A 14,078-nucleotide genomic window follows, 5' to 3' on the forward strand; every position below is an offset into this window, starting at 1 on the left:
ATCTTAAATGTTTCACTTCTCGGTTTTTGTTTCATCAAACCATAAGCCTTTATCTGCAGATTAGAGCATCCATTCAATATTATTTAAGATCTCTTATAATTCCTTATTATTAACAAATAAGACAAAAATTAGACTTTAAAAGAAATGAAAATGGCAAAAAAAAAAAAATTAAACAGAGAAGTACATACAGTGACATCACTTTTTAATTTAGTATTGAATCTTGAATAGTGTGAAAACTTGGACTTCCTTAAGGAAACAAAAGAGGCTAAGAAACCCTGAATAGTTTTGATTTGTTGTTCGGTTGCTCAGTTGTGTCCAACTCTTTGCGACCCATGGACTATATAGAACACCAGGCTTCCCTGTCCTTCACCATCTCCCAGAGTTTGCTCAAATCCATGTCCATTGAGTCAATGATGAATAATGATTATGAATAGTTTTCCTCATTTAAAAACCTCAAATTACACTACAATTATTTAACATTATATATATATATATATTATATATATATAGTATTTAACATTATATATATATATAGTAAGGAAAATATTGCTCTAGGAAATCTTAATTTTTCTTTTACCCTTTTAAAGTAATCCACTGAATGTAAAACATTAAGAGACACTTATATTTTCATTAACTATTAAGAATCTAGTTGTATGGATAAGAGATCACGGTCAGTATTTCTGGGGTTGAAGTTTCCAATAGAACTGAATGAATAAGCACTATAAGAAAGGTGTCAAGAATGTAGAAATCTAGGCTGCTATTCAGTATTTCAAACTGCTTTACTAGCAGAGGGAGTCAACTTGAGTGCTCTGGATCAAAAGGGACTACATATGCTGTCACTTAAGACAGCTCTGGTCTCATTTTCCTTTTCTTGTTTTCTGCTCATATAATATCTAAAAGCAAAGTGGCAAGTTTTAGAAATAAGACTTAAAGTTTGCTAAGAAAATTTAACTTTTTCACATCAGCTTGACACAAAATAAAGACAACTTCATTAACATACAATGGATTTGACAGATAAATGTACATACTATCATTAATTCTGATACAAACACCACTGATGATTTAATGGATGGACTTGTTTAATTTTAAAATAACATGGAGCTATATCTTTATTATCGCTAATGAATTAAACAGTAATTGATATACTGAAAAGAATGCACTAATAGAAGGCAGAACTTATATGGCAATGTCACCAACGTCTCATTTATTTAGAATGTGATATACAAGTAGAACACATCGAGGATATGATAGAAGTGTATGTGATGCTTTTTATTACAGTTCATTTGACACCTGTATTGAACAGAACAGAAAAATAGAACACAGGAGACTGAAAAATACGCAGCTGCTTCCAAGGAAGGGGACAAAGAGGTCTGGGTGGGAAGAGACATTTCCATCATTACACCCTGTTGTCTAAAGTGTGTCAACACAGGCATGCACAACTTTTTCAACCAAAAAATGATGTGCTAGTCAGAGATTTTTTTTTTTTTTAAGTACACGATTTTCAAAGAAATGGATAAATAATACAAAATAATTCTAACACAAAGGTATAAGCTGTCACTGGAGAAAATGAAAAAGGCATGCAAAAGCAAAGCCTAAGACTTCCTAACATCATCTAACAGACACAGCATGAATCTGACTGCACTGAACAGATTCCAACGTTATTCTGTGCCAATGGAAAGAGATCTTTCTAGAAATAATAAAAGTTTAATTTGTCATACAATTTTTTTTAACTTTAAAAACCTTGTCATACAATTTTTAAAAAAAAAATCAAAGTACTAACAGTTGACCACTATCTTTAATAGCTAAATACTGAAAGAGAAACTTACACAGAAGTCAATGTTTATTAAGACAAATACAGTTATTAGAAGAACCTAGATACCCTATATTAGAAATTATTTTTAAGGCTGGCGAAAGTTCAGTAACAAATACAATAAAATGTCAATATAATAATAATCTCTAGAGAATGTTTTTCTTTTGTGGTACTTGAATTAGCTTATTTATCACCTTCCAGTTAGTCAATAATCAGAACTGATACATAAAGGTCGCCGATTTTTATGTCTAGGTATCAGGTGTCTCAGGTGTCTCAGGTGTCTATCAACATCTCCATTTTTCAGCTATATATCCCTTACTCCACTCCTCTCTGAAGTACCAGAAAGGACCGAGTGTGGCGTGCAGGTGGAAGGCTGTCCATGGTAGGTGCGGGAACCTGAGAGCTGCATGAGCCAAGGACGCCTGTGCCCTCCATCCTGTGTGGAGAGCTAATCTGGGGAACAGCCATAGCAAGACCACTTCACAGCACTTGGTACGTGACTAGAGGAGCCCTAAAGATGCACTCAGTCACTGGGCAGGGGGTGGAGCGGCAGTGGGTGCAGGGGAGACACAGAGGGCTCAAGGCCGGTGCCTGTTTCCAACTCTGGCCCCTACAGCTGCACAGTCAGACCAGTCACGTTCCCCATGAGGTCCTTCCTACCATGTGAAATGGGTCTGTGGGAAATCATCTAAATGATGTCAGAGCCTTTCATACCATAAAATACAAGACAGCTACAAATCACCAGAAATTCAAGTGTGCTCTTTCTGCAAATACACAACTGGTTAATCATAGCACGAAAACCACAGCCTGTTTATAAGTGGTTCTCTACCGTGACTGCACGTTAGAATAACCTGGAGATTTTTAAATTAAATTTAAAAGTAGATTAAATTTATTCTGATTTAAACTGTGAACTGAGGGAGGGAGTCCCTCAAGGAGAGGCCCAGGCACCGCAGGTGACCCTAACGGGCAGCTTTACTGACCACACTATCCACACTCCCCTCATTGCTGCAGTGCCCAACCTAAATGTGTGTTTAAATCTCTTTGGACTATCAGATCTGTGCTTTCTTGGGTAAAATGACATAGAGAGATAACCACCACAAAAAAAAAAGAGAGAGAGAGAGATAACAACCACAAATAGAAGCATCAGGATAAAACTAAGTATTTACCACAAGAGGGAGTAGCTGAACCAGTTATTTGGTTTCTAGGAAACTAGTGCAAAGTTTCTCAGCAAGAATTAAAACATACAGTCATCCTTTGGTATATGGGGGTCAGGGGAGAATGCGGGGGGGCTGACTCTAGGACCAGACCCTACAAATACCAAAATCTATGGACTGTGGACACACAAGTCCCTTGTATAAATGGGAGAAGTATTTGCATATATGACCTGCACATCTGTATATCCTCCCCTAACTGTCTCAACTACTCAATACCCAATACAATGTAAATACAGTTGTAAATACAATGTAAATGCTATGTATACAGTTGCCAGCATGTAATAAATTCAAGTTTTGCTTGGCAGTGAATCCTCAAACCCTGGATACAGAAGGTCAACTATATACAGGAAAACACCCTTAAATAAACTGCAATGATACTTCATTTACTAATTCCAGGCATCTTTGGGAAGATTCAGGAGTAACTTTATAAGGATTCAGAGACAGCAGTAACAGGCGGAGAGCAGATATGAGGTCTCTTTCTGAGAACACCCTGCCAGTGTGGTGCAAAGAGACTAAGCAATACAAACGGGGATAAAGGAATGGGGAAGAAGATGAATCAGCCAAAGATTAAGGAACCAATAACCAAATTAAGAGAAACTTACTAAGATACACCTATTTTCCTATGGTTTCTCCATTTGATTATATGACGCTAAAAAAGCACATTAACAAAAGCACTGTCAAACGTTTACTCAATCTTGCCACACTAAAGCTTCAAATTCTTTGGCTAGCAGGGCACACCTAAGACTAGAAACCTGCTCTCTAGGTTTGGGAAAGGTCTTGTGAGGCCAAGTTTTGCAATTAATGAGGAAGTTGCAGTCCCGTGGGCTTCCCTCAGCTTATGGATAGAAGTGCTGGTTTCCCAGGTGGCTCAGCAGTAAGGAACACACCTGCCACTGCAGGGTCAGGATCCTGGGTCAATCCCTGGGTCAGGAAGATCCCCTGGGGGAGAAAATGGCAACCCACTCCAATATTCTTTCCTGGGAAATACCATGGACAGAGGAGCCTGGTGGGCTACAGTCCGTGGGATCACAAAAGAGCTGGACAAGACTTAGTGACTAAACAACACTCAAATCTTAGAAATATGTTTAACGAAATCTGAAAAGGTTGGTTTAAACAGTTATGGACCACGGGCCCAAGGCCCAAAGTAAAATGCATTCCTAAAATGTCAAACTATCAAGAACAGACATCACAACCAGCTGCTTTAGATACCTCCACCCAGTGGGCTGATAATACCCAAGTCTAATGTGGCTGAGTAATTTACAACTGCAACTCACATGTCTACACTGGAACATTACACCAAAGCAAAGTCAGTAAACTGAGAAGGTATGCTCAACTATAACACAACAGAACATGGTTTAAAAGGTAATGTAAATAGCGTTTGATATCAGTCCACTTTCCCTGGAAGCCATTTTATCAGCTCTTTCACTGCACTGTGTATTTACCTGCGAAAGATACTCCAGGGCCAATGCATGTGATCAAGTCACAAGTAACCAAAACACATCGATACTCAACAACTATTTCCTGACCTAAATGAAGAACAGCCAAAAAACTGACCCAATGCTCCTGCTGCTGGCTCAGAAATAACACACATGGTATGTGGGATGCCTTCTGCACAGCTCTATGTTCAACAGCTCGCACAAAGGCACACATAGCAAATACTCTTTGAAGAAAGATAAAAGTACATAAAGGGAGCTATGGTCCCAAATTTAGAAAGGTTTACAAGTAAGACTGAGGTCAGTGACATATACAAAGCATAAAAATGTGTATTTTTCATGTCTTTATAAGTATATTGGCAAAAAACCATGTGTCACATCTACTTCATCACAGAATGAGGCATTGTACAGAAGTATATCTTACACAGAAAAGTATATTCCATTCAAAATAAATTTCTTATTAATTTTAGCAGTTTGCTAGAAATCTTCTAAGATGCAATACATATTTTCCTTCATGTACCTAGGAAAATTCTTCTGATTTCAAGTCAACTATCATCCCTATAAACATTAAATTGAGTCTGTGCAGGAGTGGAGGTGTTCCCAGGGCTCCATACGTTGCTCTTCAAATGGGGAGGGCAACCAGACAAAGTGGAGGAGAGGCAGGTAAGGAAAGTCTTTAAAAGTATGCCTTCTGATTCTTTTGGATTATTTAACTCTGTGAATGTATTGCCTATTCCACCAAATATAATTAAAGAGAAGAAAGAGTGGTGTTCAGGTTTCTGCCTTGAGTCACCAAAATGGATACACAGGTGGCAGAAGCCAACCTCAACTGCTCTGGTGTGGCTAGGGTGAGGAAGGGTCACTTGAGGTGGAAACAGGTTGAACTTTCAGAATCTCGTGCACACTGAAGAAGAGATATGCAGTAAGCACAGCAAATTAAGTATCCAGTTTGTTGGTCAGCTTGGAAGATGCAGTGTCCAGAGCTCCGCAGACAGACCTGGTGCTGGAAACCTGTGAATCCTCTGCACGTGGAAGGAACCTGAAGACAGAAGAGGCGCCACCCTTCACCACAGGCTGAAGGCAAAGAAGCTTCCACAACAGGCTAAAGTAAGTGTCTATAAAGGAAACGCAAACAGGAGTGAAATCCATCAGATGAATCTTTGCAGGCAGAAGGCATGGGACGGTGGACAGGCTGATGCTGCAGGAGCCGCCCACACAGGGTGTGAAGGCCGGTGCAGGCACAGCCCTGCGACACAGGTGAGCCGCTCACATGGGCGCTAGTCCAGCACATCTCAGCCCAGGAAAGACTGAGGAGAGAGCCGAGGCCACGGATGCCCACTCCAGAGTAGTGACTCAGTAGAAGCTGGAGATTCACAAATTATTTCACACAGACACACAAACTCAGAAAGGTTTAGTCATTTTCTGAAGCATCCAGTCAGTACTCATTATTTGTGGTACCTTATGTTCTATAAAGTCCAAAAACACAATAAGCAAATGCCGCACCACCCAGTGGCTTCAGGGGAGTAGTGTGCATATACTATACCTATATACCTACCTCAGACAGACAGCAATGTTCAGTCCTAAGAACTCACCCTAGAAGAGTCTGTTTTCTTTTATGAAAGAAATGAGCTCCAGAAGAAACTGGCCCAGCACCAGAGCTGTCTGCACCACGCTGTGACTGCATCCTCTGGCCACTGCCCTGAGGCACGAGCAGGACTGCCCCCCTGACCCGGCCCAGGGGTACCATGCCCACAGAACTACTCACTCTTTCCCCCCTCCCCAAACACATGCACCAATGACCAATACTGATGTGAGGGTTACAGACACATTTCAGCAAGGAAGCAAATTCACAAATACAGCTCAACTGTTCTCAGTTGACAGATAATGCAAATTGGGGAGTTAAGCCTGAAGGTAAAAACTCAAGACGCCTCACGATGCCACGAGATCCACCTGACACTCTTCACAGCACTGAAGGAACTGCCTTTCAACCTCTAAGGAAATATACTCAAATTACTGTAAAAATTTGCAAAATTTCTAAAACTTGTATCGTGCGTGTGTCTGCATGCTCAGTCATGCCCATCTCTCTGCAATCTCATGGACTATAGCACACCAGGCTCCTCCGTCCATGGGATTTCCCACAGGCAGAATACTAGAATGGGTTGCTATTTCCTCCTCCAGGGTATGTTCCCAAACCAGGGATCAAACCCGAGTCTCCTGCAGCTCCTGCACTGGCAGATGGATTCTTTATCACTGAGCCACCTGGGAAGTCCCTGATACAGGGTATATGGACAGAAAAAAGATGCACAGAAGCCTAACTAGGACTAAGAAGAAACGGTTTAAATAGTAAGGAGCTTTACTGATTTCAGAAAATCTTAGCAGCCTAAAGGAAAGGGTTCTTTTCAAAACAGATTTACTCAGAGCCCAAAATAAAGCACATACCAAGAATAGTCTTTGTAATTCCTTTAACAAAAAAAGTAGGATAAAAAGATAGAGGGAAAACTGAAGTTTGGCTTAATGCAGAGAAGAGAATCTGCCTTAGAGAGAACCATGGAAACCTGCAGAACTGTGTTCTGTCCAGAAAAAAAGGGATAGGGGAAAGGAGGCCCCTCTGGATCTCCCTCACTCTCAGGCCTCAAGGGAGGCATGAGTTTTCTAAAGGGGTGCTTAAAAGGAAATGAAGAGAGATTTGAAAATCATACTTCTGAAAAAGGGCTTGTACTTAAAAGAACACTTACAACTCATTAATAATAAGGATGCCAACAATGTAATTTAAAAATGGAGAAAAGAGCTGAACAGACATTTCACCAAAGAAGATAGAGGAATGACCAAAAGTCACAGGAACATATGCTCTACATCATTAGTCATCACACAGGTATAAGTTAAAATCACAAGATACCATGTTATGCCCACTAAGATGCTATTTAAAATAAAACAAAACACCACCAGTGAAGATATGGAGAAACTGGAACCTCATACATTGTTGGTGGGAATAGAAAATGGTGCAGCCACTCCAGAAAAGTTTGGCAAGTTCTTAAAAAGTTAAACACAAACTTACCATAAACAGTCCAGCAATCTCACTCCTAGGAATCCACCTGAGAGAAATGAAAATGGACATCTCCACCAAGACTTATACATGAATGTTCACATCAGCATCATTCAAAACAGGCATCAAGTGGTCAAAGGACAAACAAATGCAGTCTACCCACACAACGGAATGTTACTCAGCCACCAAGAGGAAGGGAGCAATGATACATGTTACAGCATAGATGAATCCTGAAAATCTAACGCTCAGGTAAAGAAATCATACAGAGATCACATGCCACATGATTCCACTGACATGAAATGCACAGAAAAGGAAAACCGAGACACAGAAAAGAGGCAAGCAGCTGCGAGGGGCTGGGGGAGGGAATCCACGGGGTGATGGAAGGGCTCTCAAAATGGATTACCTTCATCAATGAAGGACTACATTCTCTGTGACAGTTCTTCATAGGAAGACTCTTAGAATATGAATGTATCTTCAACTGGAAACTAAACAAGTTATCTGAAATGAGGTATAATTTAGAACTTGGAATCATCCATCTTCTCTGTGTGGGGCAAAAATAAATTCCATTTATGAATAACTGCTTCAAGTGTACTTTAATCATGAGAAATCTCCTGAAGTGAGAATAAACCTAACTCCTCTCACCGAACAAGAGCGCTCCAGACTGCAAGGTGGAGATTCCTCAAGAGGCCTCCTCCGCAGACCCCCACTCTCCCCGCTTCAGCCTGGACCCCAGATTACACCAGCACATCCCTGGATGAGAGCCTCTGTTGCCGGGGAGCACCTGTCAACCCTTGTCTTGTGACTGAAGTGCAGGGCTGAGCGCCAGGGTGCTAGCAGAACTTAGTAAGACAAGGTCATGGGAAGCACTGGGGCCCAGCCTGAGGCACCACACTCAAATAATTATAGGGCACATGTAAGCACCCTCCTCTAGAGTGAGTGCTAAGTGATTTCTGTGGATGTGTCCCCTCCTTGATTTAATTAAATGCTCAGGAAACACAAACCAAACAAGGGGAGAAGGGGGAAAATGATTAGCTTCTCAGAAGCTGGCGAAATCCAAGATTTATTAAGTGTAATCACAGTTTTACAGGCTCTGTTCTTTCTTTCCTTTTTAAAAGTTTTTATCTTTCTCATCAAACACTTTCCCCATCAAAAGGAGAGAAATTATATCTTGATCTTGACTGCAGGAACACACACAGACAAATCCCCCAACAATATAAAGTAAGGGTAGTCATGCCTGTGACTGAACACGTGTGACTCCCTGGAGCCTGGGAGCAGATGTCCTCCCTGTGGATTGCCACACAAGGGTCTGTGTTTCCACACTGGCTTCAGGTTGGAGGAGGAAACACTCCAGACACAATAAATTTAACGCACATACATGGAATCTAGAAAAACGGTACTGATGAACCTATCTGCAGGACAGGAATGATATGCAAACATAGAGAATGGACTTGTGGACATAGCAGGGGAAGGAGAAGGTGGGACAATCTAAGAAAAGCAGCACTGACATACGCACACTACCATGTGTAAAACAGACAGCTAGTTGGAAGCTGCTGAGTAACACTGGGCCCAGCCTGGCGCTCTGACAACCTAGAGGGGTGGGATGAAGTGTGGAAAGCTCAAGAGGGAGGGGATATACGTGCAATTATGGCTGATTCATGCTGTTGTACTGCAAAACCAAAAGAACGTTGTAAAGCAATTTCCCTCCAATTAAAAAAAAAGACAATAAAGATGGCAGCTGGCCCACAAAGGCAGTTAGCCCCAGGAAGCCCATTTCTTAGGGACCAGGACTAAGGAATGGATTGAGTGAGCAAGACTGCTGATTCCTTCTCTCCCCGCCAGGCCTTTGGCTAAAACTCCGGCCTGCAGCAGGAGTCAGCTAACCAGCTGGAGGAGCAGAACACTCATCTGAAGCTGGACCCCAGCCCTAGTGGCCAGAGCTGGTAAAGCAGCACACTGGCTCAAGGACAGCAAGCCCACTTTGGGAAGAAGCTCTCTCTACCACTCCCCTCTGCTCCTTGGATTTGGAGACCCTCCCAAACCCTGGATCCCCTTTCTAGAGGCTCTCATGATACAACAGTTGGATTTCTGGGATTCCCAACCTGATGAATATGCTATCTCAGAATCAGAGAGATCACCAAACATAAATGCAAGTTGCTTAACTTCTCTCTGGGCAAAACTGAATAATGTCACCTTTCTGACCAGTTACTACGTATCAGGAACTGACTCATTAGTGGGATAAACAGGCTTCAGGTGAAACAACTGCAGGCTCCACAACTGGGAGAGAAAGTATGGAGACAGCCAGCACAGAGCAATGGGATTTCAGGCTTGAAAACGACTGAAGCCATACTATGTGAGCACATAATTTACTTTCCAAACTGGGATACTTTGGCAAAGAAAAGGACATTACTAATACTGACGCTAGGATAATCGAAAAAAATCAGGACTGCTTAGTCACAGGGGGATCACAGTCATTTCTCTGAAGTCCTCCAATGATTCCCCAGCGCTCCAAAGTGAACTGTAAGCCACAGCCTCGTCCTTGTAACCTGGGAAGACACCCCAGCCACAGGACACATCACATGGGATAAGAACCGCTCACTTCCTGTCTCTCCACCCCCGCCCATCTAGTCTGCAAAGCCCAGGGCAAGTCTGTGTCACAGGGGCCTTGGTGTTGCACCTTGATGCCTGTCACACGGTGGTGCCCAGCAAACACCAAGGGGCACGGTGACAGCCGAGGTCCATCCTCCGCCTGACGTCACCGTGTCTTTCAGCAGTTTCTCCCCTGGCATGCTTTGTCCACCCACAGGCTCAACCTCACAGCTCTCAGCTCCTAGCTGTGGGACCACAGGCAAGTCAGTGGACGTGACTCAGTTTGAACACACAGGAACCATGACAATACACACCTCTCAGGGTTACTGGGAAAACTAAACAAGTTACCAGACCATGTCAAGTGCTTTCAGCAATGCCAAGCCCTCATCGTGAGCACGAGAAAGCTTCGTGAAGGCAGCGCTATCTGTCCCTTCTGATTACTGCCGTACACTTGCTTTAGAAATAACGCTTGGCAGACACGTAATGACCCACACTCTTCCCCCTCTTCCCCGCCCTGCGTCCTGCGCTTTGCCCCAGCAGTGCCCCATCTCCCGCCCCCCACAGGCTTCTGGATCCCTAACCAGCACAGCACCACCCCCCCTTCAGCAAAGGACACCAGGGCCCACCAAACTCTCCCAGCCGCTGTCAGGATGCTTGACCCCAAGTAGGCTACGAGATGCTCCTGAGCCTCCCAGCTGCCAACTGCTCAGTTGTACAGTACAGATGGTGGTTGGGGGATCAAAAACAGTTCCAAGAACTTTTCAGGTCTAGCACTGAAGGCAAAGTTAACTATGGGGGTCAGGGCTGAAAATAAGAAAAGATGACTACTCTGACCTTAAGGAAGGAAGGTAACTACTTTGAGAATATACATTCAATCATATGCTGTATACAAAGTTATAAACCCTGTAAATTAGAAACAGCAGTACAAACCCAGCTTACTTTTTAAAAAAGAATTTTACAAAAATAAAATTACCTAAAATTAAGCCCACCATTGTACTTAAATATCCGGTTCCACTTCCCAGGTTAAGAAAAGACAATCCTGGTTGAAGTTTCAAGGCTTCCATAACTTCAGAATAAATGCAAGGTGCTGACAAGTGTATGTTGCCATGCTTCCAGGCTAAGTCTTTGTACGCATTGTCTCGGTAGCCTTCCAAATAGTAATCTCCGCGATCAATCGCTCTGAAGGCTTGCTCCACTCTTTCAGTGCGGATATACTGGGCTTCTTTTAAGTTATCAATTAAGTCATCATTATCTTCCCCAGCACTCACAGCTCCTCCCATGATAGTATTCAAATCAAACCATAAATTTTAAACTGTAATAAAATTAGCAGAAATGGCTTCCAATAATGTAGTGTGGTTTTGTTTTCCTTTTAATATTGCACTTGATTTCCAAAAATAAATTAATCCTGAAAGGGAAGAATAAAAATAAACAGGTTTAAATGAATGCTCAAAAGTAAGGTAACTCTAGTTTATTAAATATATAATAGTCATTATAACTAACGACCACTTCTCAAGGACATAGTCTCTTCCAGGCACAGAGTTAGGCTCCTTAAGTATAGTATTTATTCTTAAGGGCAGCTTAAGTGTGATCTCATCTCTCCAGAGAGGAAACCTGGGACACAGAAGAGTTAAGTCACCTCATCTTGTGAAGCAAAGTATAGCAGCCATGGGTCACACAGGGCTGCCTAGACATAGGCTGATTTAAACTCAATACACCTAAAAATCCAGCCAATCACACCAGCCACACTCCAAGTGCTGAACAGACCCATGTGACCAGTGGCTGCCACAATGGACAACGCTGCTCTGGAAGGTGATGCTGCTGGGGTGAGGTCCCTGGTGGTCCAGACTTCAGAGACCATGCTCGTCATCACTGAGTCACGTGGACTTCTACAGTGTGGAAAGCCTAGATAAATATGCATGTGTTACTTCATTTAAAATTCCTAAACAATCCACTAACAATTCCTAAATACACCACATAAATTCAAAATGTTAACATAAAGAATAATATATTACCTAATCACTGAATACAAAATGGAACTTAAAAACAGACTCACATATTTAAAATGTGTGTGTATATAAATCAATATATATACATACATACATTTACACCTATTAAGATTTTGTTTGGTAAATTCTGTCATGATGAGACCACAAATTTTGTTAACAACTTTTAATAGTTTAAGCACTAGAACATAAGTTATACACACACACATACAACAAACTTCTTTAACAAACTCAGCATATTTGAAAGGAAACGTAAGTACAAATTGTTAAAATAAGAATTTCGATACTGAATACACAATTTAAGCTTTATTCAATAAGTTAGTAAGCAAACTCGTGTGTCAATTAAATTCTGAATTAATAAATCAGCCAAGGGGGAAAGTGAGAAATGAAATAGCCATGGCCAAAAACAAGTTTCCTGATGCCCACTCCGGCCAGGAACTGGAGGAAAAGCAGCGGGAGGAGCAGGGCCCCTCGCCGCCAGGCTGCCCCACTGCCTGAGCCCCTCTTGTCTTCTCCTGCTTCCCCCGCTCTGAGACTGATGACAAACTCCCCTCTCTCTACTGAAAAATGAACAAACTGGAAGTTCTGCATACAATTTCAGAAGGCTCCTGAGTTCCCAGAGGCCCCTGAGTCCACTGCAGCTTAGGAACATCTACTATAGGTGACAGTAAGTAAGTTAAGTCGCTCAGTCATGTCCAACTCGTTGCAACCCCATGGATGGTAGCCTACCAGGCTCCTCTGTCCATGAGATTTTCCAGGCAAGAGTACTGGAGTGGGTTGCCATTTCCTTCTCCAGGGCATCTTACCGAGCCAGGGATCGAACCCGGGTCTCCAGCATTGCAGGCAGACACTTTACCGTCTGAGCCACCAGAAAAGCCCTTACAGGTGACAGTTAGTCAAGTATTAACACGGGAAATTACATCTCCATTTAGAAAGTGCAGGGCATCTGTGTTTCAAATCAACCGCTACAGGCCTGAGACACAGGCCTCAGAAGGCTGACGAAAACACCACTCTGTCAGCCAGACACACCATACACTGTGGAAGCCGACTTCCCTGACTCCTTTCCATCTAGTCTGGTAGGAAAGACAAACAGATCTGAACAGAAAGCTCAAAGGGTAATGCAGGAGGAAGTCGGGAAAGGCTTCCTGGAATATAAGGTACGACCTGCTATGATGCATGTTTCTTTAACACAAATCAAAGTTACTTAGTTGCTCAGTCATGTCCGACTCTTTGCAACTCTGTGGACTGTCTCTGTGGACTGTCTCCGTGGACTGCAGCCCGCCAGGCTCCTCTGTTCATGGAATTCTCCGGGCAAGAATACTGAAGTAGGTTGCCATTTCCTTCTCCCGGGGATCTTCCTGACCCAGGGATTGAACCCAGGTCTCCTGCATTGCGGGCAGATTCTTTACCGTTTGAGCCACCAGACAATCCCAACACAAAATGAGCTCACATTCAACATACAGAGTAATGACGTGGAGATAAAGATGAAGGTGTGGTGGTCACAATATATGTGCATGTTCTGAAGTGACAGGAAGGGACAAGCTTCCACACTTTAGAGGCACACCTCAGCAGCTTATGAAAACTTTAAACAAAAAGCTGAGAACAGAGTACCTTCCTGTAAGACAATGAGACAGTGTCTTCAAGTGATCTGGGGGACTGTGCACACAGATGAAAAAACACTAAGACACTTTCCATGAATTAAAACAGACTAATGAAGGCTATAACCAGGTTCAGATTTTTTTTATTTTAATAAATAAAAATGACATCTGTCTCCAAGTAAAATGATATCCAGGGCCTGAATGTCAAAGCAGGTCAAATGTCAAAATGTCAAAGCAGGGTTAAAGCAGGACCATGAACACTGGGGGTTACGACTGTGGAGGACGGATTGACTAAAGCCAGGTCCAGACCTCAGCAGAGACAGCTGCCCTAGAAATTTTATTGAGATTGTTGTTTCTGCTGGTACAGCTGATTGCACAGGCTTTCAATGTT

At 42.4% G+C, this 14,078-nt stretch overlaps 1 protein-coding gene across 5 annotated transcripts in view; it reads right to left on the minus strand.

Annotated features, from left to right (window-relative positions):
- PCMTD1 (protein-L-isoaspartate (D-aspartate) O-methyltransferase domain containing 1) overlaps window positions 1-14,078 on the minus strand; it is a 47,723-nt gene that overhangs the window by 17,867 nt on the left and 15,778 nt on the right. For 4 of the 5 annotated variants that reach the window (XM_061123291.1, XM_061123294.1, XM_061123292.1 and 1 more), the window contains one exon: window positions 11,060-11,491. The exons of the other annotated variant lie outside the window; for it this stretch is intronic. In XM_061123291.1, coding sequence (XP_060979274.1) covers window positions 11,060-11,366 — 307 coding nt within the window. In that variant the 5' untranslated portion in view covers window positions 11,367-11,491. The remainder of the gene's footprint in view (window positions 1-11,059; window positions 11,492-14,078) is intronic. 5 annotated transcript variants of the gene reach the window in all.

The sequence above is a fragment of the Dama dama genome, chromosome 21 (genome assembly GCF_033118175.1).
Source record: "Dama dama isolate Ldn47 chromosome 21, ASM3311817v1, whole genome shotgun sequence".
NCBI lineage: Eukaryota > Metazoa > Chordata > Mammalia > Artiodactyla > Cervidae > Dama > Dama dama.